Below are 26,681 nucleotides of genomic sequence, written 5' to 3'. Positions count from 1 at the left end.
TAATGAAAAAACGAATGCTGTAATCTGAAAGGTAGCTGAAAGTGGACTGAAGTAATTCTTGCCTTGGTCTTTCATGACCCAAGCTCACAAAAACCTCATCAGTTGACTGTAGCTGATGCAACAGCTGTTGACACTGGCTTTGCAACAGTCACTCCTGAGCACCAATTATTTTTAATCTAAAGCCTGGGGATGGCAACTCTTCCAGTACAAGAAGGAGAAGACCTTCAGCTGCTCACAAGCCATAGCAATGAACTAAGATGGCTCTTACTCCATTATAAAATCACACACATGGGAAATGGGAAATACATGGCTCCAGAGGCCATCTAGTCAGCTGCTGCTCAGTGGAGATCTCAGTGCAGGTGAGCTTTGGGTATCTCAAAAGATAGAAATTCTACAACTTCTTTTAATAACCTGGTCCAGTGTTTGAACATTCTCAAGTTCAAAAGTCTTTTTTTTTTTCTTGCATGGAAATCTGTGTCCAAAGTTTCTCATCCTTTCACTGCACACAATGAAAAATCTGGTGCCTGTTAATTCCACGCTGCCCACAGCAACCAGTTTTCCTCTTGGTCTTTTCTCCTAATAGCTGAAAGAATGCATCCTAACATGAGATGCCTTCCAGCCCCCAACCATCCTGTATTACTCTGCTGTGCCTGCTCCAGTGTAGCAGGGCCTTCCTCACACTGGGTAGCCCAGACTGGACACAATACTCAACTGCAGCCCAGCAGGAGGGGAGAAAATCACACCCTTTATCTTCTGGGCTCACATTTGTTCACAAATCAGTAGGCTGGCCGTTGTCTTTGCTACAACAGCACGTGGACAACTTACGTTCAACCTGTTCTCTACCAGAACCCCCCTCCTGTCTTTTCTGCAGTGCTGCTGCCACGGCCCAGCCGATCCCATCACACAGGGTTGTTCCCTCTCAGGTGCAGGCTTTGCATTTGTCGATCCCATCACACAGGGTTGTTCCCTCTCAGGTGCAGGCTTTGCATTTGTCGATCCCATCACACAGGGTTGTTCCCTCTCAGGTGCAGGCTTTGCATTTGTCGATCCCATCACACAGGGTTGTTCCCTCTCAGGTGCAGGCTTTGCATTTGTCGATCCCATCACACAGGGTTGTTCCCTCTCAGGTGCAGGCTTTGCATTTGTCGATCCCATCACACAGGGTTGTTCCCTCTCAGGTGCAGGCTTTGCATTTGTCGATCCCATCACACAGGGTTGTTCCCTCTCAGGTGCAGGCTTTGCATTTGTCGATCCCATCACACAGGGTTGTTCCCTCTCAGGTGCAGGCTTTGCATTTGTCGATCCCATCACACAGGGTTGTTCCCTCTCAGGTGCAGGCTTTGCATTTGTCGATCCCATCACACAGGGTTGTTCCCTCTCAGGTGCAGGCTTTGCATTTGTCGGAGTGGAAGGTCACGAGGCTCCTGTCAGCCTGCCAAAGGGCCCCTGAATAGCAGCCCTGCCTTCCATGTAACAGCTACTTTGGCCAATTTGGTAGCGTCTCTAAACTTAGTGAGAGTACTCTCGATGCCACCAACCAGGCTGCCAAAGACAACACTGAGCAATGCTGTCCTCAGTACCAAGCTCCATCCCAGACAACTAACTGCCAGCTGAACTCTGTCCTGTGGAGTACATCCATCAAGGACAATGGTCCAGCCACGTTACTGCCCACCTACAAGCCCGCATTCCTAACACTTTGGCTACACAGATATCAATGGAGATCACATCAAATCCCTTTAAAAAGTCAATGTATAATATGAAAATTAGAGTTAATTAAAGAACATGCTTAGACTTTACTCCCTGAAAACACTATTGCTGATACACCAGAACTGAAAGCTTGCCACTTGTGTTAAGAGAATTCTTTGCCGTGCCACTGGGAATTAAGTATAGATCACGCAGAAAATACTAAACTTCCACCAGGAAGAGATCAACACAGCTGAGTCCTACAAAGGTAATTCGCTTCCACGTCTTCTGTGTTACAAAGCCACTGCAAGTCAGGTTAAGGTCCTGTCTCTTTGTCATGTAGGGCCATTTTAATTCTCGCTATCAGTCTTTGTAACAAGCAGTTTACAGCAGTTTATGAACAAAGACAGTAAATATGTATTAAGCACACAGGCTTTCTTTATTCCCACTGTTTCAGCTAGTCTGCAAACCAGTAATTATCAGTAAAATAATTTCTAGGAGTTTACCTGTGAAAAATGGTTGCAAACACTTACGATTATTGTGGCAGATTCATGTTAAGAAAATTTGACTGAAAAGTCTTGCCACTTTCTTTTCTTATTTTAGCAAAACACTAAAAAATACTACGACATAAGCAGAAGTACTTTCCAAACAGTCTGAATTAAAAAAGAAAACTTTGCTCTGAAAAATAAATTTTCCTTTACCATTCATTTTTCAAAGTAAAGTCCTCAAAAAGTGAGCTAGTATGTTGGCTTAACATGAAAGGACAAATTTTTAAAAGTAACAGTTGTAGTTTATTTCAGCCCTCCTAATAGCTGCAGATGACATCATTGTCAGAGACATGAAGCATCTGTCAGGTCTGCACAAGGGTTCAAATAATCAGGACAACACATGGAGGGGATGGCCTGACACTGACGTAGCAAAGTTCAGCTGAAGGAGAGCTTAAATCTAGAACTGGGAAGGGAATAACTGACAGCACACTAAAGAAAAAATGTGCCTGGAAAGCACAGTGAAATACAAATTATATGAGCAAACAAAATGCTGTCAAAACTCACAACTCATTTTGGCATTACTAAAACAAGCGTCACTAGACAGGGAAGGAACTACTCTGTCCTCTCTCTGAGCACAATGTCTCAAATAAATGCTACACCTTAAGTAGTGACAAATAAAAATCCAGTAAAAAATTTAGAGTGCTGTAAAAAACTTGCATGAAGAAGCTGTAGGTAGATTTCAGCACAAAATTATCATGATGAAGAGGCAAAACAACCTAACAAAAAACCCAAGTACACATACCTTTGAGGAAAAAGCAGCAGCAAAACCAGCTTAGGCATGAAACTTAGACACTTCTCTGGATGTCTTAAGAACACAAGAGTCAGGCTATAGCCAGGTATAGCCTATCTACACACAACATCACCTGAAAAATGAGTACATGATCTCACAAAGTCCTTTACAATCAACCCAGTCTAAAACTCTGAAGTGCCAAATAACTACACAGACATCTGCAAACCACCTGCTACTGAAAAAAATCCCAAACCCTACACTGCATTTTCATTAATACTACTCTTACCCTATGTTCAGGATCTAAATGAATTATTTGAAGAGATCAAAAAGTTGAGTTCTTAAAGGGACCAATTCATGTGAATAGACAGAATTAAGAAATTCCCTTGTTATTTTAATTTAATCCACAGGCAGAACTAGCATAAATTTATTTAGATATAAACCTTTAATCTGAACACATATGCTAAAGAATAGAATTCTCACTTTTCTCAGAAGGTTGAACTACACAGTATAGCGCTTTCTAAACCACAAAGTGTAAGTCCACACCCAGAGAGTACAGTCTCTACTTCTGCTAGCTATTCAGTAGCATGAGCTCATGAAATTTCCATGTCAGTTTATATTTACCAATGAAATGCTTTTCTACTTAAATATTTAAAGATTTATTCTCTTTCAATAAATAGTGGTTTTCAGTCAGACTGGTCACACTAAATGTTTCAACACATTCATTTTTTACAACAAAATTCCTCAAGTGTGATTGAAAGACATAAGTAGTATTTTACCAACAGTATGTACTCCAAATTAGTACAAAAAACCAGAATCAAAACAAGTATCACTAACTGGAAGGAAGTGGCAGGAATCCCTAAAAATAAAATTATTCAAGGCTTGGCATTTGATTTACTTTACTTGTAAAGCAGCTTTCAAACAAGAAAAAGCTTGCTTCCGCTGTGAAGATATCAGATTCTTGAGGGAAGTCGAGATAAACCAAGACTGGAGATGGCTTGATACCTCAATGATTATTCATCACTTTATGTACTGAATCAGTTGTTTTTTATATTAAAAAAAAAAAACCCCACAACATTTGTTTGAAGGTGACATAACATTAGACAATACGGATTTACTACTACATCACAGTATTTGTAATGAACAACAGACATTTGTGAAAGCTTTTGGAAAAGCCAAAAAAGAAACATCACAGTAGGTTTAAAACCTTAATAACTGCTGCTCATAAGACATAAATCTAGTCTCACAACAGTGTAATTGTTTTTTTTAATTGCAGGAAGTACTCACAAGATGTCACCATATTAATAACGACATGAAAACACACAAATAATTTGTAGGCTAGAGAAAACAATATATGCCATCATTCTCATTGAAAGGAAGTGGTTTCACTTTTATAGGTATGTTTGGCTGAAGAGCCACAACCATAACATAACACATACAAACCACTTATCAGAAATTTTGTCTCGTTTTGTTTTAAATCAAACATTCAACAACTTATTAAGTGGCAGCCCAATGCAGAATTGCTTGACTTTGGCCCACCATAATAATATTGCTACATCTTGCAATAGTTAGTATAATTAACAATCCTTTTACTTTCCTATCTTTATATGACTTATTGAGCAGCTTACCATTACTTTCTAGTTTAAGAACCAATGGTTAATAGAGTGCTAAAATGAGTAAGATAATTACAGATTTTTAAAATTAATTTGAACTAGCTTAAAAAAAAATCCTGGTGAAAAAGGAACACTTAAAATATAGATGAATGAATGCAACTACCTATCATCTATCATCTTTACCTTAAACACTGGGCCAATGATGTCTCTGTTGTTTTTATTAAACCCCTTGTGTCAAACGAAATATGTTCTAGTAGAGCATGTAAAAGAAAAGAAACTAAGCCTTGTGGGTTTTTTCCTTGTATTTATGGTGATATGTGGTATCTTCATGCAAGTAAAGAAATATTCACAGTTGAAAGCTTTGATAATTGAAACTGTAACCACTATATAGAAAACTTCTACCACTCTACACATCCAAACAGAAGCCTATGCACAGATATCTACTATGAGAATACGTTTAGCACATGACAGCTGAACAACTGGCTAATGAAGAACCTGATGCTTTTTTGTTTGCTTGTTTGGAAGGGCATTTGGATTTGGGAGGGGTTTTTTGAGGGGTTTGTAGTGGGGGTTTCTTGTTTGCTTTTAACTGCAATGTTTCCTGTGACCAGTTTATGTAATTTTGAAGTATCTTACTCTTGTACATTACCGTCTTAACATCTACAGTAAGATATTCCTGAGTTACATTAAGGACTGAGGACTGAAGAAAGAAAAAAAAAAAACAATCTAAACAACTTGGTAGGCAGGGTAAAAACAAAAAAGACAACATCATAAATCTGAAACACGTAATGTTGATGCATATATTGACTTTTCTCAACTACACAGGAGATAGGAATTATAAATCAAGCACTGCACTAGTAACAACTCTGCTCCCTTTCAAGCAGCAGACCATCAAGGAATTTTAAGAAAAATATTCTCAACATACATGCAATCCACAAAATACATGCATTTGAAATCCTAGTCAATAGAACCTCACAGCTATGTAGCTCTAGTATCAAGCCATGTTACCCTATGTATGTCATCCTAGCTACTACCACCATCTCAAAATTTCAGCATATATTCTTTAAAATTAACTTTTTTCCTGTTTTGACTCAGATCAAAAGAAAATTGACAGGAATGGCAACTTATACATGAAAAACAACTATTTGCAACAGTAATTAATTCACTGCAGTAATTAGAATTTCTTGAAACCCAGTGGTAACTGGGTCCCAAGAACTGCCCTTAGGTTTGTGAATCTTGCAACACTTGCAGTTCCTACAGATGAGTTAGCAAATTGCATCCCAACTCTAGATCAAGATGAGCCTTAAGCACAAAGTATCCCCCACTTTTTCTGAGGAAGAAAGAAGAACATGTAGTAAAACCCACGAGTTTTGCCAAGACAAAACATCAAGAAACCAGAATCTCTGGCCACACTGAAGTATACTGTTGAAAGCAGCTAGAAAGTAACTAGAAAGTTCAAAGGTTCTGTGGACTTGAGCTTAATGCTTGCTTGTTTTCAGAACTCCACAAAGCCATGAGTTCAAAAAGCAGCTGTCAAAAAGATGCAACATTGCTAGATCAGACTATTAACTCAGACTACATACCTGCAATAGGTCTCCTTCATCAAAACGTAGCATTTCTATTATGCCATCCGACTGGATGAAAGCTGCAAAGAAAAACAAAATAAATAAGTAATTTAACAAAAATCCATTTTCTTACTAAATCAGAATAAAAATTTAAACATCTTTTTTAGACATAGCTACGACAAACCAAAATAATAATGCATAATCTTCCAAAACAGCAAACACAAGTCTGTGACGCTAACTTTGCTTGAGAAGTACCACACTTGGCAAATTAGTCTTTTATCTTAAAAATGTTAAACTCCAAAGGGAATGACTTCTTCTAGGGTCCCGAAAAAGAGTGATTGTTCCAAGCCAACTCCAAACTTCAACAAATACGACAGGCTGGGTTCCTGAACAAATGAGTTTAATACAGCTAAGCTCAGACAGAGCTCAGACACAAACAGAATTTCTGTTTCAGGTTTACACACAAATAATCTTTAATGTACATCTGGAAAGCCTCCTTCACACTGCAGTCTAATCCTTGGCATGGCAATAATCTTCTCCATCTTGACAGGAACATATTAAAATTTGAAACAGTTTAGAAGTGTTTGTACCATAAGATTAAACTCCATGAAAAGTTCATGCCTCAGTCAAATATAAGATCCTCAAACACTCCACTCATTTCCTCTACATGTTTGGTCAGGCAATTGTTTTTCAATTCCTCTTAAAATGTAGGGAATTCAACTTTCTTCTAAAGACAAAGAAATAAGGGCATTGCCCTTCCTATAAAATATAATAATCTGTACAAGAATGAGTATGATTTAAAGAGGAAAGAAAGGTTCTAAAAGTTCTACATTTTTTTTCCCCAAAAATCTACTCACATACACACACAGGAGGTCTTACAATAAAATGCAGCAGTAATCTCAAATGAGAAAATTGTATTTTAAAAAAAAAGTTCTGTAAGTAACTCCTCCTCTACCCCAGGTCCTTTTTCCATGACTGTCTTTACCATGTGCCATTTGTGCTAGATGAAGTAGAGAGTGATAACATTCCTCTCTTTCCACAAAGAGGAACAACTTCAACAGGAAGAAATTAAAGATCTCCCAGTACACAGAAGCACACTGTGTGCTTCTGGAAGGTGGATTTTGAATCCTAGTCTGAAAAAGGAGACTCAGACCTTTATCTCCCACTTTGAATCTTTGTTTATTATAACATCACCAACAATGCCACTCCATGATGCTTTAAACAAAAAAAGTGCCAGTACTTTCAGAAAAACAAAAAGCACTCTTGGTGGACAGTAGTAAAGGCACTTACCACATAGAGAAACATTAGCTCTGACACATCCTTGTCCCAAACATTTCCTCATAGGCTGCTTTGGTGACACCTCACTCAGTACCCAAAATTCACTATGCTACTTAACATATCACTGTCTGCAAAGCCCATTCTGCATCCCTGACTTCCCCACACATTTCAATACCTTCTCCTTAAAGGCACAAGCTCCACAACCTTCCTTTCATATGACCCAAAGTAAAAGCTAACATAAGACAAAGATTGCTGTCATCTCCAAAAGTCTCTTTTAGTATGTAAAAACCTGAAACAAATTTAAAAGATCCCCAAACAACAAAGTTTTATACAATTACTTTTCAAGATACCATACCACACAATTCTAACGTGCATAGGTTGAAAAAAGCCCAACTCCAGTGGAGTGGGAGAATCACCAGAGAGGAGAAAGGGGGAGCTCATCACAACACACATCCTGCAATATTTACACTGACACTGCAATATTCACAGTGCCATGAGAAATCCCACTCAGTACTGTCAGCAATAAGTTAGTATTTTTCTGTGTGTGCTTATTGCCATTACCTTAATGTTACTCAAAACAAACAAAAATTGATCCTTGATCCAAGAATCAGGAGTTTGGCCCATCATTTATACTGAAGAGCTATGCAGAACATAGGGTAAAAGATTAAAATAAAAAACAACAAAAACCAAACAAACCAAAAGAGCATTTGAAGAGCTGTTACAAAATCAAGTCCTACAATTTATGAAATTTTGTGCTTTTAAAACTTAAATTACTGGAATTGGTCTGCCAGTTTAAAGTTTAATGCCAGAACAAAGAACAAGTGAATTCTTCTCAATTTAACTGACAATACATATGATGCAAGACATTCATTTCATGGTCTAATTTTGATTTTAAAATCACTGAAAAAAAGGGCAAGTGTATTGTAGTGCAAGACGTAAGAAAACAAAGCTTTGACACATTAGGTTAAATGCAGAGTTTGATAGTTAATAGTGATTTCACAGAAGTGTCATGCTTATCCTCTGCACAAGAACCCCAAATTACAGATTAACTAGCACAAAGGGAAAATTCTCCATTTTTAACTTGGGCAGAAATACAGAATGAAATGTTTTCTCATGAAATTGATTTATTGGAAGTTCAGCATTCACAATTTAAAAAATTATAGATACAAGCAAACCTTCCTATTAATCAAAAGGAATTGCACCTCTGAAGTTGGACTTTTTGACATTCTATTGCTATCTAGATCTCTAGTTTGGAAACAGAGAATACACAGCACTTGATTGTGACATTAGGCACAAACAAAAAAAAGTCTTTAGAAAACAACATTTATATAAATGATCTATTAACAACCAGCATAATATAAAAGCTATTTCACCTAATCACAAATTCTTAGTATTTTTGAGGCTTTTTTTCCCTGATTTAAATACGATGAACTATCAGTCCAAAGAGGAGAAAGCAGCAACAATTCTTCCACAAGGATAACACACACTGAAGCCCTCAGAAATTAGCCCAAGCTTTCCACCCAAGCATCTTGAATGCAGAGAGACCTTCTGTAAGCCTCTAACACATTTTCAGCCACTCTTCAGTTATTTCATCTTCACAACTTATGAACAAAGCAACAGATGTTACAGAAGATTTTGAGCAGCTAACACTGTTAAATAGAAGAGCTATTCACCGCTATATCATTTAAGAAATGTTTTCAGAGAGCAGATGACAGTGCCAGGTGAAGTCAGATGCACTGCAAAGCCTGGCTGCTGTCCATTTCACAGCAGACACATCTCAACCAAGATGGTGATGAAGCTGCTGTGGTTATACCTTTCATTTTGGTTCAGACTAACTTTCAAGCCTGCATTTCTCTTTATTGGTTATTTCATCAAAGCAAGGAAATGGCAAGTAAATACATATACCTTCATGAGATGAAAGCTTGTTTTTGCAACTGGCTTCTCAGACTCTCTCTCAACTCAGGATGAAACAACAAATCACCTGATTCAAATGAGGCAAAACTAATTACATTTTAAAAAACCTCCACTGACGAGTCATGAAGAGTCATCCGAATCCCTCTAAGAGCAGCTCTCAAACCATCCAACACAGACCACAAAGACGACAAAGTCTTCTTCAAAGTGAAATGCTGACAGTGCCCTTGTGAGTACTTTTTCGCCTGTTCCAGAATTAGAAGCGGTTGCTCATCTTCTGCCATCGTGCTACCTGACCTAAGCAAGTTCACAAACTTTGCCATGCAAGCCCAAAGCCAGTTTTTACTGCCCTTTTACACAAAGTACCTATGTCACCAACAGACGATAGGTTATTAACAATGTGCAAAGTCACTGTAAGTAATTAAGTATGAGATCACTTGGGCATGCTTTATTAGGTGAACCATTCCCCATGCTACAGAGGAAGATGACTGTTTTCTGCTAAGTCCCAAACAATTTCCCCTGGGAGAACTTCTTCCCAAAGCTTGAGCTGATACCATCATGGTCTATTACCAGTCTAACACTGTAGCCAGTACTTTAATACTCTGGAATAGTAAAATGCAGCAAACTGACAACTCTTGCCTGTGCCATTTCAGTCATCCCTGCCCCATGACTGGTGACTGCTGCAAGAGGGGCACAACATAATATTTGGGGTAGGAAGCATTTCAGCTCTCACAGCGTGACCCTGCCACTGCACAAATCAGCAGCCAAGAAGCCAAATTACGTATTAGGAAAATAATTTCTTCCTGACCCTACAGGCAATTGAAGCCCTGAAGGCTTATTATAATAGCTATTAGTCAAACTTTAAATGTTCATGGACCAAAGAAGGAAAAGGATACATATTCATATCCGCAGATTTCAAGGCCAGAAGAATCTTAGTCTCATTTCCTCTTCACCTATGCTGAACAGAATACTTTCTTCTGAGAGGTATACATAAATTCCTCTCGAAAGAAAACCTCTATCCTTTCAACTTCTGCAAAAAGCAAATGTAAGAGATTCATCAGACTCTGTAACAATTTCAGTCACTCTCACTACTAGGATATTATATTATTTCAGGGTCAAATTTTTTCAGCTTCTAGCTTGTGTATTCTTGGTTTTCTCTTTTCAGACAGTAGGTCACTACTAACAGAATACATAGAACCTAACACTAAAAATACTCTAAGTTTCATTTTCTGTTTTCAATTTACAACCTTTAAAACGCAACTTCTTTGATTAAGACAGCTTTACTATGAAAAGCCCATAAAAGATATCAGAAAAAGACCATGAACCTAGTCTTTCCACTTGCTCTGGAACAGCTTGTTCTACTGACAGCACTCTCCAAGCATTCCAAACTCGTTAAAAAATGGCAAAAGAAAACCAATCAACACAAGCATAGCCCCCAGTCCCCAAACCAGAGCTTTCTGGAACAGTGAAAGCATGCCCAATCATGACTATCTAGTCATGATTACCAGAGCCCTTTCCAACAACACCACAGTGCTTGACAGTAAACACCTAACATGACAAAAATTAAACCAACAGCAGCTGAATTAATTTAAATTCCTCAAAGCTTAAGCAGCATCTTTTCACAAGTTTATACACCTAATAGAGAAATCTTACTCAAACACATCCTATTTTGACTGCCTCTTGTCCAAGCCTTTCATATTTGGGGCTAAAACAAGAAAAATACAGACCTATAAACCATCAAGTAACAAGAAAATTTTAAAGTCCTACACATCTTCAAAGCAAACAAGAACTTAATATCAAAATCATTTTAGCCAACACCAGTCTTTAGCTGTGACTGAATTACACAAAACAGAATAAATTTGCATGTAATGTGAGAGCAGTGAATATGCCAAGGCTCTTGGTGCACAACAACAAAAAAATCCCCACGGCCCACAGTTTATGAGGCCTACTCTGACTGAGATCTGACTTTTAAGGTGGCTTTGCACACTTATCTTTGCTTTAACCACTATTATTTTTTTCATTTTAATAGGGAAGTATATTCTGGCATATATACTTAGAAAAAAACTATTCTGAAATATAACTTGGCTCTGGAACAGCTACTCAATGGCACTGCATTGATTTATTTTTATGTTAATGATCTCTATATATTCTCTTACATGCTTGCAAGAACTGTTTTCTTGCCTAAGTCTTGTCTAAACCAGTTTTCTTTCTTATAAACTGGATTTATACAAACCTGTATCTAGTAAATTAATTTTCTCCCAATTCTAAAAATAGTGTCCTATCTTACCAAAATAGGGAAAGGTCAATTATTTAAATAATTCCTAATTTACATTAAGTTTTTTTTTTTTTTTCCAAGTCCAGTTTCTAACTCTTTGTCTTAATGACTAAGTTCACTTCAAGGTAACTATAACTACATGAGCCAATTACAATGTGCTAAATACCATTCACCTCTGTCTATGCAATTGTAATTACTACATTTGTATCACTATTGGTTGAAGCGCAGAACTAAACCCGGACAAGTTATTTTTAAAGCTCTGACTATGAATTAACTGCTTATGCACAGTCACACCATTTTAATCATCCTGAACAGTGGAAAACTGATCAGCATGGGGAATACAGGTAGGTGGATACAGAATGAAAAAATAAAATTATTATGGATGGAAAATTACATTGTAAAAAATAAAATACCATACAGTTAGGGGCAACAGTATTACACTGTAATGCAAGTGACCATTTTAATCAGCTTCAGGACTACAGAAGTCTGATGAGCCTTAAGAAACATGTCCCAGCTCAGTGTCCAACACAACAAATCTGTTTAAAAAAGGCCTGCTCTCCAAGATGGACGAGTCAGTGCAGCTATCAGCCTGGATTTCTGCCTACATCCCAACAGGTGACCTTTCACTGGAAATGTAAAAGCTCATTCTCCTATGAGACACTGAATGTCAGGCAAGTGAGAATCACCAGCCAGCAGGCTTGCTTTGCAGCTGAATCCTCCTGCACCTACCTAGGCAATTTGCTTGTTTATTTTCCAGTACTCCATAACAAGAGGAAATTAATAATTTTTCCAGCAGATCTCAGGAAGAGCCATCAAAACAAAGAAAATACACACAATGCAGTAAAGATCACGTGTACAAATGTCACACTTTGAAGTTTTTTTACACAGAAACATATTTACACTTTCTTCATTATGAAAATCTCTAATGACCATCCCTCAAAAAGCCAACTGGCCAAATTAGTATTTTCTGTTTATATATATTAGATTTGAAATAGAACCACCCCTAGATAATGCACTTTAATCATCATGAGAAATGAGAAAGCAATACATGAAGCTAAATAACAAAAAGACAAAATCTTCATCAAACCCCTCATTTTGTATTACTCATTTCAAAAAAATTTCTGACTTTACACAATGCATAGTCAAGTAGGTTCATATGCACCAACCTGTGCCCAAGTTAATACAAGCTAAACAGAGACAGCAGATCACTTGCAATACCTGAGCACACCACCTACTATTTCACAGTGCGGGGGGAAAAGTACAATGATTTCTACTTTGCTGCACACAGCAGCACAAACTGAGCACATCACTAACAGCCAACCAAGTCTGCGTGTAATCTTTCACTGACTTACTTTTGTGTCATTTCTGCCTGCAGATAAAAGACAAGCTTCTTTGCCCAGCAAGGCCTTTCCCTAGTAAGAAGAGCTATCACATTGTGCTCGCTCATCTCTTTTCCCCTTAGTTAAGACTGATGCAGATTTTTAGGAGTTCAGTCACCAATTCAGTTTTTAAAGCTAGCCATGAAACAGAAATGACAGAATGATTCTGGTTCAGAACAAAGACTGAGAAGGAAGAAAGCGAGTCTCCACTCTGAAGCCACTGCTCACACATCTGGCTCACAACATGTGTTTCACGCTTCAGAAGACAGTGCAACTGCATCAAGGTTTCTTTTAGTTAACACTGATTAGATGTGCTCTGTGATAAATATATCCTTGCAAAAAAAAAAAAATGATACAAATATACACAGAAACAGAAAAGCTCACTAAAGTAACATGTACTCCACCTAACAATCTGCTTTTATTTATATTCCTAACAAAATTACATTAGATGATTTCAGAATGTCACACAAAAAGATTACTTTTTATTCATACACTTTTATTCTCAGATGCTTATTCTGTATTCAGCCTGTATTTCCACCTTACAGAAATGTATTTCCATCCACTTTGACTAAAGCAATTTTTACTTTCATCTAGTTTTTTTGTAATGAGTCTAAAAAAAAACTATCTGCTATTGGCCAAAATGGCAGATTTCAGGTGGTAGCAATTAAGGCCATAAAACTTCACTTGGAAAAAAACACCAAAATACTACTTTGAAAGCTGCCAGATGCTTGAAGTTGGAGCTTTATTTTTAAACTTTTCAAAGATTTCATTAGCTCCTCCGAAGATATTTATTTCCTGGCTCCAAAATGCTTCTCAAGAAATAATACTCAATTCCATTCATAGGGGGTATGAATGAGAAAACTTATTTTAAAGTAATTTTTCTTTAATTAAAGGAGAAAAATGTTCATGCATGCTATTTTTAAGCCAAAGAGAACAATACTCCTGACACTCCTGGAAACTTCTCAGAAATCATTTAAAGAGAGTAAAAAATTAAAAGGGAGCTAAAGAGAAAACAAACATCTGCAAATAGCATCCATTTTTTTTTTTTGCTTCGAGCCCTACCAAATGTGGCTTTCTATTCTTTCTAATGATGGCAATTTTAAAATTTCAATAAGTTAAATTAAATTATACTCCTATACATGTATTGTTATGGAATGTGTACAGGCACAAAATTATTTGGAACTACCCTCAAAAACAAAGTAAGTTGTCCTGCAATGAGAGGGGGGAAAACAACAGTCCCTCCAAACTACTCTTAAGGATTTATCTCAATTTCTCAAGTTTTAGATCAGAAACTTTTCATTGTGGCAGTTTTACTGCTCATGTAGCACTGAATATTGATGTGCAGAAAGTTAGCGTGCACTTAATAAAATTCTAATCTTTTTAGCATATAGAAACAATTACAGCATATAGCAACATTCAATATGTAGCTTGCCAGAAAGAGCAGTCAGTTCACAGCTTCTGGAGCCTCAGGAGAAGAATGCATTAAATGACAATAATTTCAGCTTTTACCATTAACATCAGTCTTCCAAACTTATACTCTCATTAAATGAACCACTGAACAGACTCCCATTTACTCAAAAAAAAAAAAAAGGGTTGTATCGACACAATGGAAAGACCCACCCAAAAGGTACATCCCGGATGATTAATGACCTTAATTAACACTGACAGAGATCAAGCACTGTTCTCCACACCATAGAAAAGAGGAAGGAAGATGCAATTTTTAGTTTCCAAAAAACCCTCCACTGAACAGGAAGGTGACAGAGCCAGGCAGACACCTCCTGACATCAAAATGCCTTGCTGGCAAGGTGAATGCAATCAGGTAAGAGCTACAGCTTCTGCTCTGAGGACACCGCTCAGTTTTCCATCCTTACTCCTGTCTTGGTGGCTCCTACAGAGAGCGCTTTCCATCACTCACCTTACGGCACAGAAACAGCAGCTACTAAGTGAGAGCTCTGCTCTCCTCTCTGACCTCATTCTGCCTCCCTCCTTTTCTCTCTTGGTCAGTTACCAAGGTGGAACTGCATGAATTTTTAGAACAGGGGTGCAGGAACAACACCATTGTTTTTGGTTGTGTACCAGTTGAGGTTTGGTTAACACCGAGCACCGGACAGAAGTCTCCTTGAGAGGCAGCAGCACAGTATCCCCGCGCGGCTGTCCACTGGAAACTGCTATTAAGCCTGACAAGTGAAAAAGAGTGGCAAGATAATGCTCGTTCAGCTACCATATAAAGTTGATAAATACAACAACTGAAGGCCAGGAAAAGGCAGAAAAGGCCTGACGTTAAAGCCATAGTGCTAAGGACGTGGCAGTAACACCACTTACTGATTGGGAGCACAGACCACCCGCAGGGAAAAGCTGGCTGCAAGGTCTGATAAAACCAGAGAAGAAAAGGGTGGAGAAGAACAACTGAAAGTTCTGAAAGAAGATAAAACACAGAGCAAAACAATTAAACAAGACAGGCAAATTTCAATTTGGGGGGAACACTCCAAAAACATTAATAAGAAATTAAAGGTGCAAGTAGGCATAGGGAAATTAAATGCTTGCAGAAATGCAATTAAGCTACCTACAAGACCTTGGAAGCAGTTACCCCTCAGAAGTAAATAAATAATCTCTTCTGGTCAGACTCTTTTACAAACAGCTGTGATGATCTAAGTTGACACCCGGTGCAACACAGATCATGATTTCACCCAATAATTCCAAACCCTTAGGCTTAGTGACAGAATATGTTATGGAGAGACATCTAATTCAATCATCACTAAGCTGCCCCCAAAGACAAGGCTTCACTCAAAAATAGTTCTCATTTCTACTTTGATATGCCTAGTACTCAGTGGCAACCTAAATAGGCACCCCTTTGCTAAATTCAACATTAGAGGGGTTTTTTCACAAAACAGTTATTTTTAAAAGACAATTAATTAAATAACGCTAAATAATAAATGCTTTATTAAATTTCTGAGATCCTTAGTCTAGTCTTTTTCCCTAGAGAAATTTCATTTAATCAAAGGAAGAATTCCCAGCACTCATCAAGTACTAAAACTCTGATCAAATTTTCCCTGATGAACTGGAAGTTAATTTCAGTCTTTTCTCCATCAGATAATGATATTCAGTAGTACTGATTGGCAGAGTGACTTCACCCGTCAATGACAACTATCTCTCCTCCAACATCAAATGTTTGGGACCTTTCTCCCAGAACAAGGAATTTATTAATCTTTTGAATATTTTGGATGATACAGGTCAGCCAAAAGTATATGGGCACATCCTGACCTAGTTAAGCTCCACAAAAGGCAACTGACAAGGTATATGATAATATAGAAGTAGCTGTATCATAATATTAAAGTTACACACACACACCCCCCTTCCTTATCTTCTTAGAAGAGACAACTCAGAGGGCAAGAGACAACTCAGAGGGCAAGAGTAGCCTCAGTGCTTCCTAGTATACACTAAATAATAGTAATTTCTGGTACCTCTAAACTGCCTGCTGCTGGCTCCACAGATTGAAGTTACACACAGGTTCAGAATACCAAAGCAGACAAGAAGGAAATGGTTTCTAGTAAGGACCAAGTACTCCATGTCCTCCACTGCAAGAAAGGAATACTCGAAAACTTCACAACATTAACTATCCAAATATCTCAGTATTTCCTCAGACATATTAGCTGCACAGATTGTTAAGTATAACTTTAATACATCTTGTACATTAACATGTAAACCACAACTGAATGTATTGTTATACTGCCAGCAGCTGGCAACAACAAAAACTAATAGCTGTATTATGCTTCAAGTGAAAGATGGGACACAAATACTCCTTTTGAAACAATTTTTTTAAGGGGAAGAAACAAAAACAAGGGGACAAATCAAGTATATGTGATCCACGATTAGAGAAATAAGGAACGGTTGACAAGGTCTTGTTTTTAACTATGATCACCCTTTTTTAGTGATGCAGCAACCCATTAAGCTTCCTGGTACAATTACAACTCTACTTCTACCAAAATTATATCTGCATTACCATTACCATAGCACTGACTTCACCACAGAGTTACACGAAAAGTCAGACTTCTGTCTTACAGATATTCCCAACAGCTGCAACAAAACTACTGCAAGCTCCAACTAAGTTTTAAGATCCCAGGGGAGACACAAAATATTGAGACGGGGAAACTGAGGGTGGAAGAGACGTTAAGACTGTCATCCAGCTCAACCTTCTGCGGAAGTACAGTGAATGCTGAATTTGGATTATGTCACTTTAGGCTGTCATTCAGCTGGGCCGTGAAAACCTCCGAAGTCAGAGATTCCATAACCTCCCTAGAGAACCTGTTTCAATGCCTGACCAGTCTCCCGGTGAAATACAGACTCTTGATGTCAGGGCAGAAGATCACGGCCATCCTGACCGGAAGCCGTGAGGGATGCGGGAGCCAGCCATCCATGCGGGAGCCAAGCCCAGCAGACCCACGCCTGTGCTGGGCTGCATGTCTGGGCTGGCCGGGCTGCACGGGGAGCCCAGACAGCCCTCTAAAACAGACAGGCTGCAATCAACACCACCAGCGATTATGCCACCTGGGTGGCCTTGCTTTGTCTGAAAGCGCAGATGGAAGTTCCCATGTCAGCATCCTTTCTACCTGACAGCAAAAATTATGAATAGAGTTGTCTTCTTGTAAGGAAATCCAGCAACAGAACAACACAGGGTAACCTTGCTATGGATAGGGTCTGCATACTGTGCTGCACGTGGACTCTTCAAAGGTCTGTTTGGTGCCACACAATTCAGGGTTCTCAGCATCAAAAGAAATCCAAAATTATCTATACTATTCTCTCTATATGAAAACAGAATTTTCAATGCTATTTTATAGTGTCCAAGTGCCTCTCTTACTCACATCATCACAGAGCAGCATCTCCCAGCACAAAACAAACTTTCCTGTTTAACTTTATGGCTGCTGTCTCAGGCTCCAGCCATGCATCTGTCGGGCTCCATTTTGCTCCATAAACTACTTTGATATTGGCAAACTGCCACAAGATCCCTCAGCCTCCATTCATAGGTCATACACATATTGACCATCCTTGCAGACTTCCCGTGGGACGGCAGAGAACAAAACTGGACGCAGTGGTTTAGGTGTGGTCTATCAAGTGCTGACTAGACAGGAATAATCACGTTGTTCAGCCCAGTGGCTACACTCCTGCATGTTGCCAGGGTACATTGCTGACTCATGAACAGCAGGTTGTATTCCCTGCAGGTGGTTATTCTGTCCCATATAAAGGGCTTTCCATTTGTCCTTTTTTGGATTTCATGAAGGTCCTGTCAGCTCATTGTTCTGTCCTGCTTAGGTGTCTCCAAAATGCAGACTTGCCCTTGAGTATTGGTACATTCCAACTCCAGATCAGTGACAAAGATCTAAAGCAGGACAGGTCCCAGAACACAGCCAGGAAGAGCTCCTTGTAGCCAGCCTCTGAGGTAGAGCATGAACCACTGCTGGAAATAAACCAAAACCATACACCTTGCAGTTTATCTAGTCGCCCAGACAGTTTTTATCATTATCTACAAAATCCACCTGTAAATATTTTTACAGTATTTTGGTGCAAATCACTAATTCACTTAGACTTCTTCTGTGTTTTTAGATTATTTCCTATTTATTTACAAGCTTTAGACAAGCACTCTTTAAATTCATGTAACATATTATGACACTTACTAGGAAATGTTGCGAACTACTTAAATTGGTACCATGCTTGTTTACAAGTTTGTCTCCTATCATCACTCCTTCAAATGGTGATTTAATCTGATTAACATCATGCTAGCTGTGCTTCCTCACTTAAACAACTTAAAAAAACCTAACCCTATAACCAAGTGTTGTGTGGGATTTTTCTAGTTTAGGTAACTTTAGAAAGTCCATGCACATCCTACTACACAGAACCCATACAGTTCAACATAGATCTAGGTGTTCAACTGAAAAAAACCCTCAGATAACACTTAACACAAACTGCTTCATGAAGAAGAGGTAATGGATCCATTTATAAAACGACTTAAAGTATGTTGCATTAGAGTCAGCTGAACAGTTCTATTACAAAACAGTTTGTAGCTTCATAGAGTACACAGACAGAAGGAGCTGTAGTGTAGTTTCATTTCCTGTACAGTTCCTTCCACTAAATTTCACTCAGCTATCTCTAAAGCCACTTTGATAAGGACAGCAAAACTCCTGTTCTCAGATGGTTCTCTGCTGCAAGGTACGCCAGGCAGTAGGAGGAGAGGTATTAAAAATGCATCTATGATAGTGAGAAGATTAATCTGATAATTGTAGCAGGAAAACCTCAAACTAGTGAAACACCTCAATTTTTTACTCCCTTTTCAGGGATTGGAATTACATGGCAATCCTTCAGTTCTTTACTATTGCCCCATTATATCCAAGGTCTTCAAAGAGAGAGACAGACATGATCCTGATTTAGTCCCTTTAATATTCCAAAGCAAAAGTTATCCAAGGCTGCTTATGAGAAAATGTTAAAACCGTATTTCAAAAATGTTAAATGCAAATGCTGCATCACATCTTTGCTGCAGTCGGTAAAGACTAATTATTCCATAAGGATAGTTGAGAAAACAGAAGTACACAGCAATCCTGCATCCCATTAAAATTTTAACAGCCGCCTCTAAAAAATCCGTATCTGACACAAGTTTATTCTTTGCTTGTATTTATGACTAGAAAGATAAACTGGAAGTATTTAGCTCTGATGGTCACTGGTTCCTTTGGTTTCTCCCTATGCAAGAAGAAATTCTGCATCCTCTGTCTTGGTATAAATAATTAAAATGCTGAAATACTAACACAAAGTTTTTGAAAAACAGGAATTATGTTTAAAATAACTAGTTCAAACTCAAGTTTGCTAACTCCCGCAGCGTGAATGGATCAATTCAGTTGCTTCCATTGTAAGGACCAATTGTGCTCAGCTTTTGGAACTACAAGATAATGCAGGCTGGACATGACCCCAGAGGCTCCACCCCAGTCACCTGATCAGAGAACACCTAGTTAGAGGAGGCTGCTCAAGGTATTACTCAGTCCAGTTCCAAGTACCCCCACTCATTACTGTGAAGAGTAGAAACTTATTCAACTGCTGTCTTTTAGGGGGAAAAAAAAAAAAAAAAAAAAAAAAAAGCACTTTCTTGAGTGCCTCTGTGCCTCTTATACCCAGGTAAGTTCATGCCATAGACTGACAAAGTCAGTGGTGCTACACTGGACAGAAGGTACGGGCAAGAGAAATAAAAGAGATCATTATAGACTTCTATTCTTGCAGAACCCACAAACACAGGAACAAACCAAACTGGTTCTACCCTGTGCTTCAGTCTCATAACTTTTACTGCTCATTATGCACGAACCACAGCATCCACCATTCACTGTCAGACTCCCAGGTCATTTACCAAGTTTACTGTTTGAAAAGATTATTTGAACATACAGACTCTGTAAATCACACTGTGGAACCATAACACATATCACTTTAAACAGTGTAAAACTGGGTAGGCTTTGAAATAAAGTGACTCACAGGAAATGTCCAAGCAAACAGCTGAAAATTTTAAAATGCACAAATACATCCAAATGACTCAGAGCAATCCATACTGCAGTCATTCACAAAAAAAAATCCCAACTGAAAGCTTTAAATAATGCAAAACCTAGTGACTTCTGCACACTCTGGTGGAATTTCGTATTAAGTACTACACAAATCCATAGCAAGTTCCTTCAAGAGACGACAATCCAAGGCCCTGAAGTGCACACCATCCTTCAGTGGACCTCTGCAGGTGAGGGGACCCAGTCTGCTTCACACGTGCAATATAACTGAACGCCAGTGAGGGAGAGAACAGCATCCACTCGGAGATTACACGGAAGGTCATGGAGATTATGGGGTCTCAACTTCCTGTCCACTGCAGTAAAATTTTTCCTTTATTTTAGTCCAAAGATTTCACAAGCAAGCAAGAGACTATTCAATCCAAGCACATGGTCAATATTTTTAATTCACAAGTGCACAGACACAGTGCAGACCTAATCAAATGTCCCACACTTAAATTTCAAAACCACAGTGAGATAGCATGGTCAATTTTTATCCACTTTGTTTTGCTCACACTCTTCATGATTCTGATGTGCTACTTCAACTGCTGGAGTGTTTCCAGTTTGATTGAGGTCATTCTTTCTGAATCAAATTATTATTTAAGCCAGGGTCAAAACACCAGCATAAAAGTAAAAGCTGGCATACTGTAGATTAGTTCTGACAGCAGGATATGACAGGCAGTATATGTGAAGAGACTTTTTATAATATTAAACATATAAGCTTTCTCTCAATCATCCTCCAATATTAATCTAGTTTTGATACTCCTCTGAAGTATCCCGGTTTGCTATTTTAGATATCAGTAAAAAACAAAAAGCAAAAGTTATTTGAGATTAGAAAGAATGACAAAAGTGGAACCAGAATTCCAACGTATCAGTGCACTGCGCAGATGACAATATCCCTCTTACACTGAGTAACTAACTTAGTTTCTAGGAAGCTAGAAGACAATACATCAAGAAAAAAAGAGCTATTTAAAAAAAAATTCACTGGTCTATCTGGTTTCATAATGTAGATGTTTAAATAGAATTTTTTTCCCAGATCCAGCACTAAAATGAAACTTCAAAAATTACAGTCAGTTTTTGAACATAGCCTAAATATCAACCTTGCTCTACCTGCACCTATGTTGTGAACAGATGGGTAGGTAAGAGAACTATCAAAGTAGTCTCTACAGGCTTTCAGTCAGCTGGCCAAATAAAAGGGGATTTTTAAAAAAATGAGTTGTATAAAGTGAAGATTTTCTAAAAAATATGTAAATGTGTATAAATAAGGGAACCAACACAAAACAGTTCAGGTAAAAAAGTATCCTCATGTCAGACATTTATCTTCAAAACACTTAACTTACCATGAGGTTATGGCATTACTATGGCTTCCAGCAACCTAAAACCCAGAAGGCTATTCTGTGTATGTTGTGTGTCCTCACCACCAAAAAAAACCCACAAAACAAAACAAACCCCAAAACAAACAAAACAAAAAGCACACCAATATAAACTGATACTTGTCCCCAGTCTATGTAGCAATACAGAATGTGATAGCTACACTAGGAAAGGATAAGCTTTACAAAAATCCTGAAAATCATACATATTTGCCAAAGAAACTCTAAAGTTATTTTTTGCCCCTCCTAAACAGCAAGAGGATCTTTGAGACTGAAATTTTTTCCTGCCATGTCATTCTGTTGCAATGGTTCACAGATTTCCTAACTGAAAAAAAAAAAAAAAACCAACAAACATAAAATTTACAACCTTCTCAGTCTTACTCATTCTTCAGCAATACATGGGCACTCATGAGGACCCAGCTAGGCACAAAAAAAGCGCCACATATCAGTGTTTAGTCTGAAATTGATGTTTAAGGTTCTCTGGCTGGTTCAATCACAGTTTACTCTGCTATCTGTTCAGATACCAGATAATTTCCAGAAGTTATGTTTTTCTAGCACAGAGAGAGTGTACAGCAATATCACAGTCCCTCAAGACTTTGATTTACAGCTAGAAGATGCAAACAATTTCAGTTTTGCTTCTTGCTTTTAGGCAAAGATGTCTATGTTACCTTTTCCCCCCTCAAACTCCTTAACTAAGACTGGGTATTAGAAACAGTCATGTCTATCTAGAATACTCCAATATCAATCTTCTTTCTACTTGTGACAGTTCCATCCATAAAGAACTGCTTGCTGCTTCTTCTCCACATGAAGCCAGCATAATCTTCTCTGCATCAGCTCCATCATTCCCCCAGTTCCTCCTCAGGTATATGCAAGGTAAGAGGAACAGTGTCCTCTACATTCATTTTTCATTTTCTTTTGTCATATTCTGATCTATTCTTCTCACACTATTCACCTGGCATTTGCTTCTATCAAGTTTTTTCCGCAGCAACTTCTCTGGAGTACATACTGCACTGTGTCTTACTATAGCCACCTTCGACTCAGCAGTGCTCAGGAACAATAACGCACAACCTCAGCCCTAATCCCTCTCCACAGCTTCCTTCCTGCAGCTGTAGTGAAAATGTATGCCCACATTTGGGAGATGGAAAGGATATTCCTAGCTACTTCTCTGCTTCCTGACTATTATTTTTAAACTGTCTTACTACATTTAACTTGACTCAACCTGGTAAAAGCTAAGGCACTTAAGGACAGAGCCTGAACACCCTCCCCTCCTTTCTTCTCAACTAGTGTTTCATTTTGAACTCCCACCTTGGTCTAAAGGCCCGGCGTCCAAAGTGGTCCTTCCTCTCCTGTGTTCAGTCACTACCTCTTGCAGGCTGGCACTTATATTGTAGCTTAAGATAAGTGGGACTAGATCTCACAAGTCCCTTTAATATTTGTCTTGCTTTTAAAACTATTGTTTGGTTTATGTTTTGTTTTGCTTTTTTTTTTTTTAAATCCAGGGCTTAAACAGTCATTGCACTCAGCAAACAGAAGCAAGACAACACTTTCCAACATGTGATCCACAAATGCAGATTGCCAGTGAATTCTGCTCAGGAGTTCATAAAAGATGAATAACAGAAAAAAAACCAAACAAACACCAAAGAAACACCTATTAGTGACCTTAGATGTACCACTCATAGACTACCGTAAGCAGCAGAACTCCTGGCAAGAAAAGCAAATGTCAGAAATCTGAAGACTAAAAGAAATCCATGTTCTATTTGAGAAACAAATTCACCTTTAGAAAATGACAGATGTGTTGCTGGGATAAATTTTAAGTAATAGACTGTATAAACAGAGGTAAACATTATCAGTACAAACTATTCAATTTTACTGAGGGGCTTCAATTGTATCTGTTCAAACTCTGTTGTGCCAGGCACATTCTTCTCTCTCTCTCAGTATTTCTTCATAGAGGAGCACAGAGAGAAGAAAGAGAAAACAATTTCTATTTCTGCTCCTTGTTTTTCCTATGTGGAATGCGTTTGGAGAATTGTTTACCTGGGGTGATTACTTGATTAGATTCTGGTGAGGATTGTTTGAGCCTGGTGGCCAATCCAACCCACCTGTGTCTGGACTCTTTCAAGAAGGTCACAAGTTGTTAGTGAGTTAGATATGGTAGTTAGAGAAGTAGGTATGTACTTTTAGTATCTCCTTTAAATAGTATATTAATGTACTACAGTATAGTTATAATAAAGAAATCATTCAGCCTTCTGGAGTCAGACATCATCATTTCTTCCTACCGGGTTCACCTGCATTTACAACACTCTGTGAATCTAAAACTGCCCTTGTTTATTTAGGAATGCCAAGAAAGTCCATAGAGAAAAAAACCCAGTATTTTCTTCACAAATGAACCAATCAGACCATGGCCTCAGCTGTCACAACTTTTAGGGTATGAATCAATTCCACCATACCAGTATATGACATCACTGACAAAGCTTATAAACACATATACCTTATTACCTGTGAAGGAATGCAATCACAATAAGAGTTAAAAATAGAAGTTTCTCAAGCATTTGAACTCTTTTAGTACCTCAAGACACTACAGGCCACACTAACAAACTTACACATCCTAATCTCTCTAAGGATATGGGATCATACTCACACTGTTTTCTAAATGTTTACATTCCCTGTAGACAAAGTCAAATGAACAAGAGTGGCTGTGCAACAACTGATTTGGGAATTTAATCACCTTCATATCAACATCCTCATATTTGTAAAAAGAAGCTACTAAGAAATTACTGGAATTGAGCCCTTCTTTAGAAAGGTATACCTACTTTTTTTTTACAGATGCCTTATTAGGATGTATGTCTTCCCTCAAGTCTGGTCTAGACATACGACTAGACCCTCCTTGCTAAGCTCCTATTCCATACCCTTTTTTATTCTTATTCTTTTTTATTTTTACTCCCTTTCTTCCTGTCAGACCTCAATCTCCTCCCTCTTCTGGTGCAGCAACTTGCCTGAAAAGCAAATTCTCCTGTCCAGCCAAAGTAAATCTGTTTCACCTACTTTAGTAATACATTATATTTACTTGCTGCTTTTTCATGCTGCCACACAGCCACGCTTCCAAGCAGACTACGAGTCTGCACCTTGGAAATGCTTGAAAGCTGTTCTCAGCAATGCTACAGATTATGCTTAGGTGTTTCGCTCGGGGCTTTTCTTCCTTGCTAAACCACAATGAAAAGACTCTTCACGCCAAAATCACAGACACTACAAGTTAGGGAAAGTCCAACAGGGACTTTATAAACTTCGGAGAAAACGCCATTGACTCCGCAAAGGCTCCAGAGAACTGACAAAAGTTCGGGGAGGAAAAGGGGTGTCCCACTGTCACTTGGTGAGGGATCAAAACCCAGTCCATGCAAAAGCGTGCATTTCTGTCCTTTCTCAGGCAGCTTCGCCAGCCTGTTTGGCTTGGCTTCGTCTCCTGCTGGAAGCCTGCCGCAGGGAAACCAGCTCAACGCAAGAAAGCCTCCTATTTTATTTATTTATTTATTTATTTCCCTTTCCCCTATTTAAAGGGCAGCTCCAGCTCCATGCCTGCGCCCGCCGCTGTCAGGGAGGAGAAAGCCCCGCGAAACGCCAGCGACACACACACACACACACACACACACACGGGCACAGCCACGCACCCGCGCTCCGGCAGCCGCGGTGGCGGGGCGGGGAAGGCAGCGCCGCGACTCCCCGCAGCCCCGGGGCAGCGGGAGCGGCGGGATGCGGGAGCCGGCGGGATGCGGGAGCCGGCGGGATGCGGGAGCCGGCGGGATGCGGGAGCCGGCGGGATGCGGGAGCCGGCGGGATGCGGGAGCCGGCGGGATGCGGGAGCCGGCGGGATGCGGGAGCCGGCGGGATGCGGGAGCCGGCGGGATGCGGGAGCCGGCGGGATGCGGGACAAGGGACGGCGAGCCCGGGGCGCCTCCCCAGCCGCCCCCCCCCACCCCGCCGCCGGGGAGCGGGTGCGGGCCGCGGCCGCCAACGGCCCCACCGCCACCGGAGGAAGAAGAGGAGGAGCGGGGGGGAAGGAGGACAAGAAAGGGAAGGGGAAATCTGGGTCTCACCTTCCTTCTCGGCCCGGGCCGTGTGGAGGAGCAGCGCCAGCGCGAAGCCCAGCGCCGCGCCCCGCCAGGCGGCTGCCCAGCCACCGGCGCGGGGGAAGGGGTAGCTGCCGGGGGAGCAGCGGGGGCAGCGGGGGAAGCAGCGTGGGCAGCCGGGCGCCGCCGTCATCGCGGTGCCGGTGCCGCCGCGGGTCCGCCGAGTGTCCGCGTCCGCCTCCGGCCGGGCCGCGGCGCGCGCGCGGAGGAGCTCGGGCAGGGGCGGGGCCGGCACCCCCGCGAGCGCGCGCTGCGGCTCCTGACGCGCGCGCCACGGGCCGCCACGCCCCCCGGCGCGGCCACGCCCCCGGCGGGCCAGGCCGGGGAGCTGGGGCCGCGAGAGGGGCGGGCAGGGCGGCGCTCCTCTGGCGGCGGGTCGCTCTGGTTTCATTTTTATTTATTTATTTATGTATTTAGCTTTTCCAAATGCGATTTCAGCTCTGCCGCAAGCGCCGGCTGCCCGCGGTGGGGTCACTCCGCCTCTCCAGCCCTCTCTTCCCGCTCCCCGGGCGGCCCGGGGGCGCTGTCGTGTCTCAGCTTCTCCCAGCCGCGTCCAAGATGGCGGCGGGCGGCCTGGCTGCAGAGCCGGGGCCGCTTCTCTCCGGGGCTGCTGTCCTTCTCCCGGGCCCGATGTCCCCAGCTGGCGGCC

General features: G+C 40.2%; 1 protein-coding gene across 1 annotated transcript in view; it reads right to left on the bottom strand.

Moving 5' to 3' along the window:
- Positions 1-26,438, bottom strand: part of TMEM131 (transmembrane protein 131) — a 94,157-nt gene extending 67,719 nt beyond the window's left edge. Inside the window, exons 1-2 of the mRNA XM_068182694.1 lie at positions 26,000-26,438; positions 6,155-6,216 (exon numbers count right to left, since the gene is read on the bottom strand). Of these exons, the coding sequence (XP_068038795.1) occupies positions 6,155-6,216; positions 26,000-26,423 (486 nt within the window). The 5' untranslated portion in view covers positions 26,424-26,438. The remainder of the gene's footprint in view (positions 1-6,154; positions 6,217-25,999) is intronic.
- Positions 26,439-26,681: the final 243 nt, after the last annotated feature.

This window comes from Anomalospiza imberbis, chromosome 2 (assembly GCF_031753505.1).
Source record: "Anomalospiza imberbis isolate Cuckoo-Finch-1a 21T00152 chromosome 2, ASM3175350v1, whole genome shotgun sequence".
Classification (NCBI taxonomy): Eukaryota; Metazoa; Chordata; class Aves; order Passeriformes; family Viduidae; genus Anomalospiza; species Anomalospiza imberbis.
Note: the sequence above shows the minus strand (reverse complement) of the source record. Positions and strands in the feature narration are given on the sequence as shown.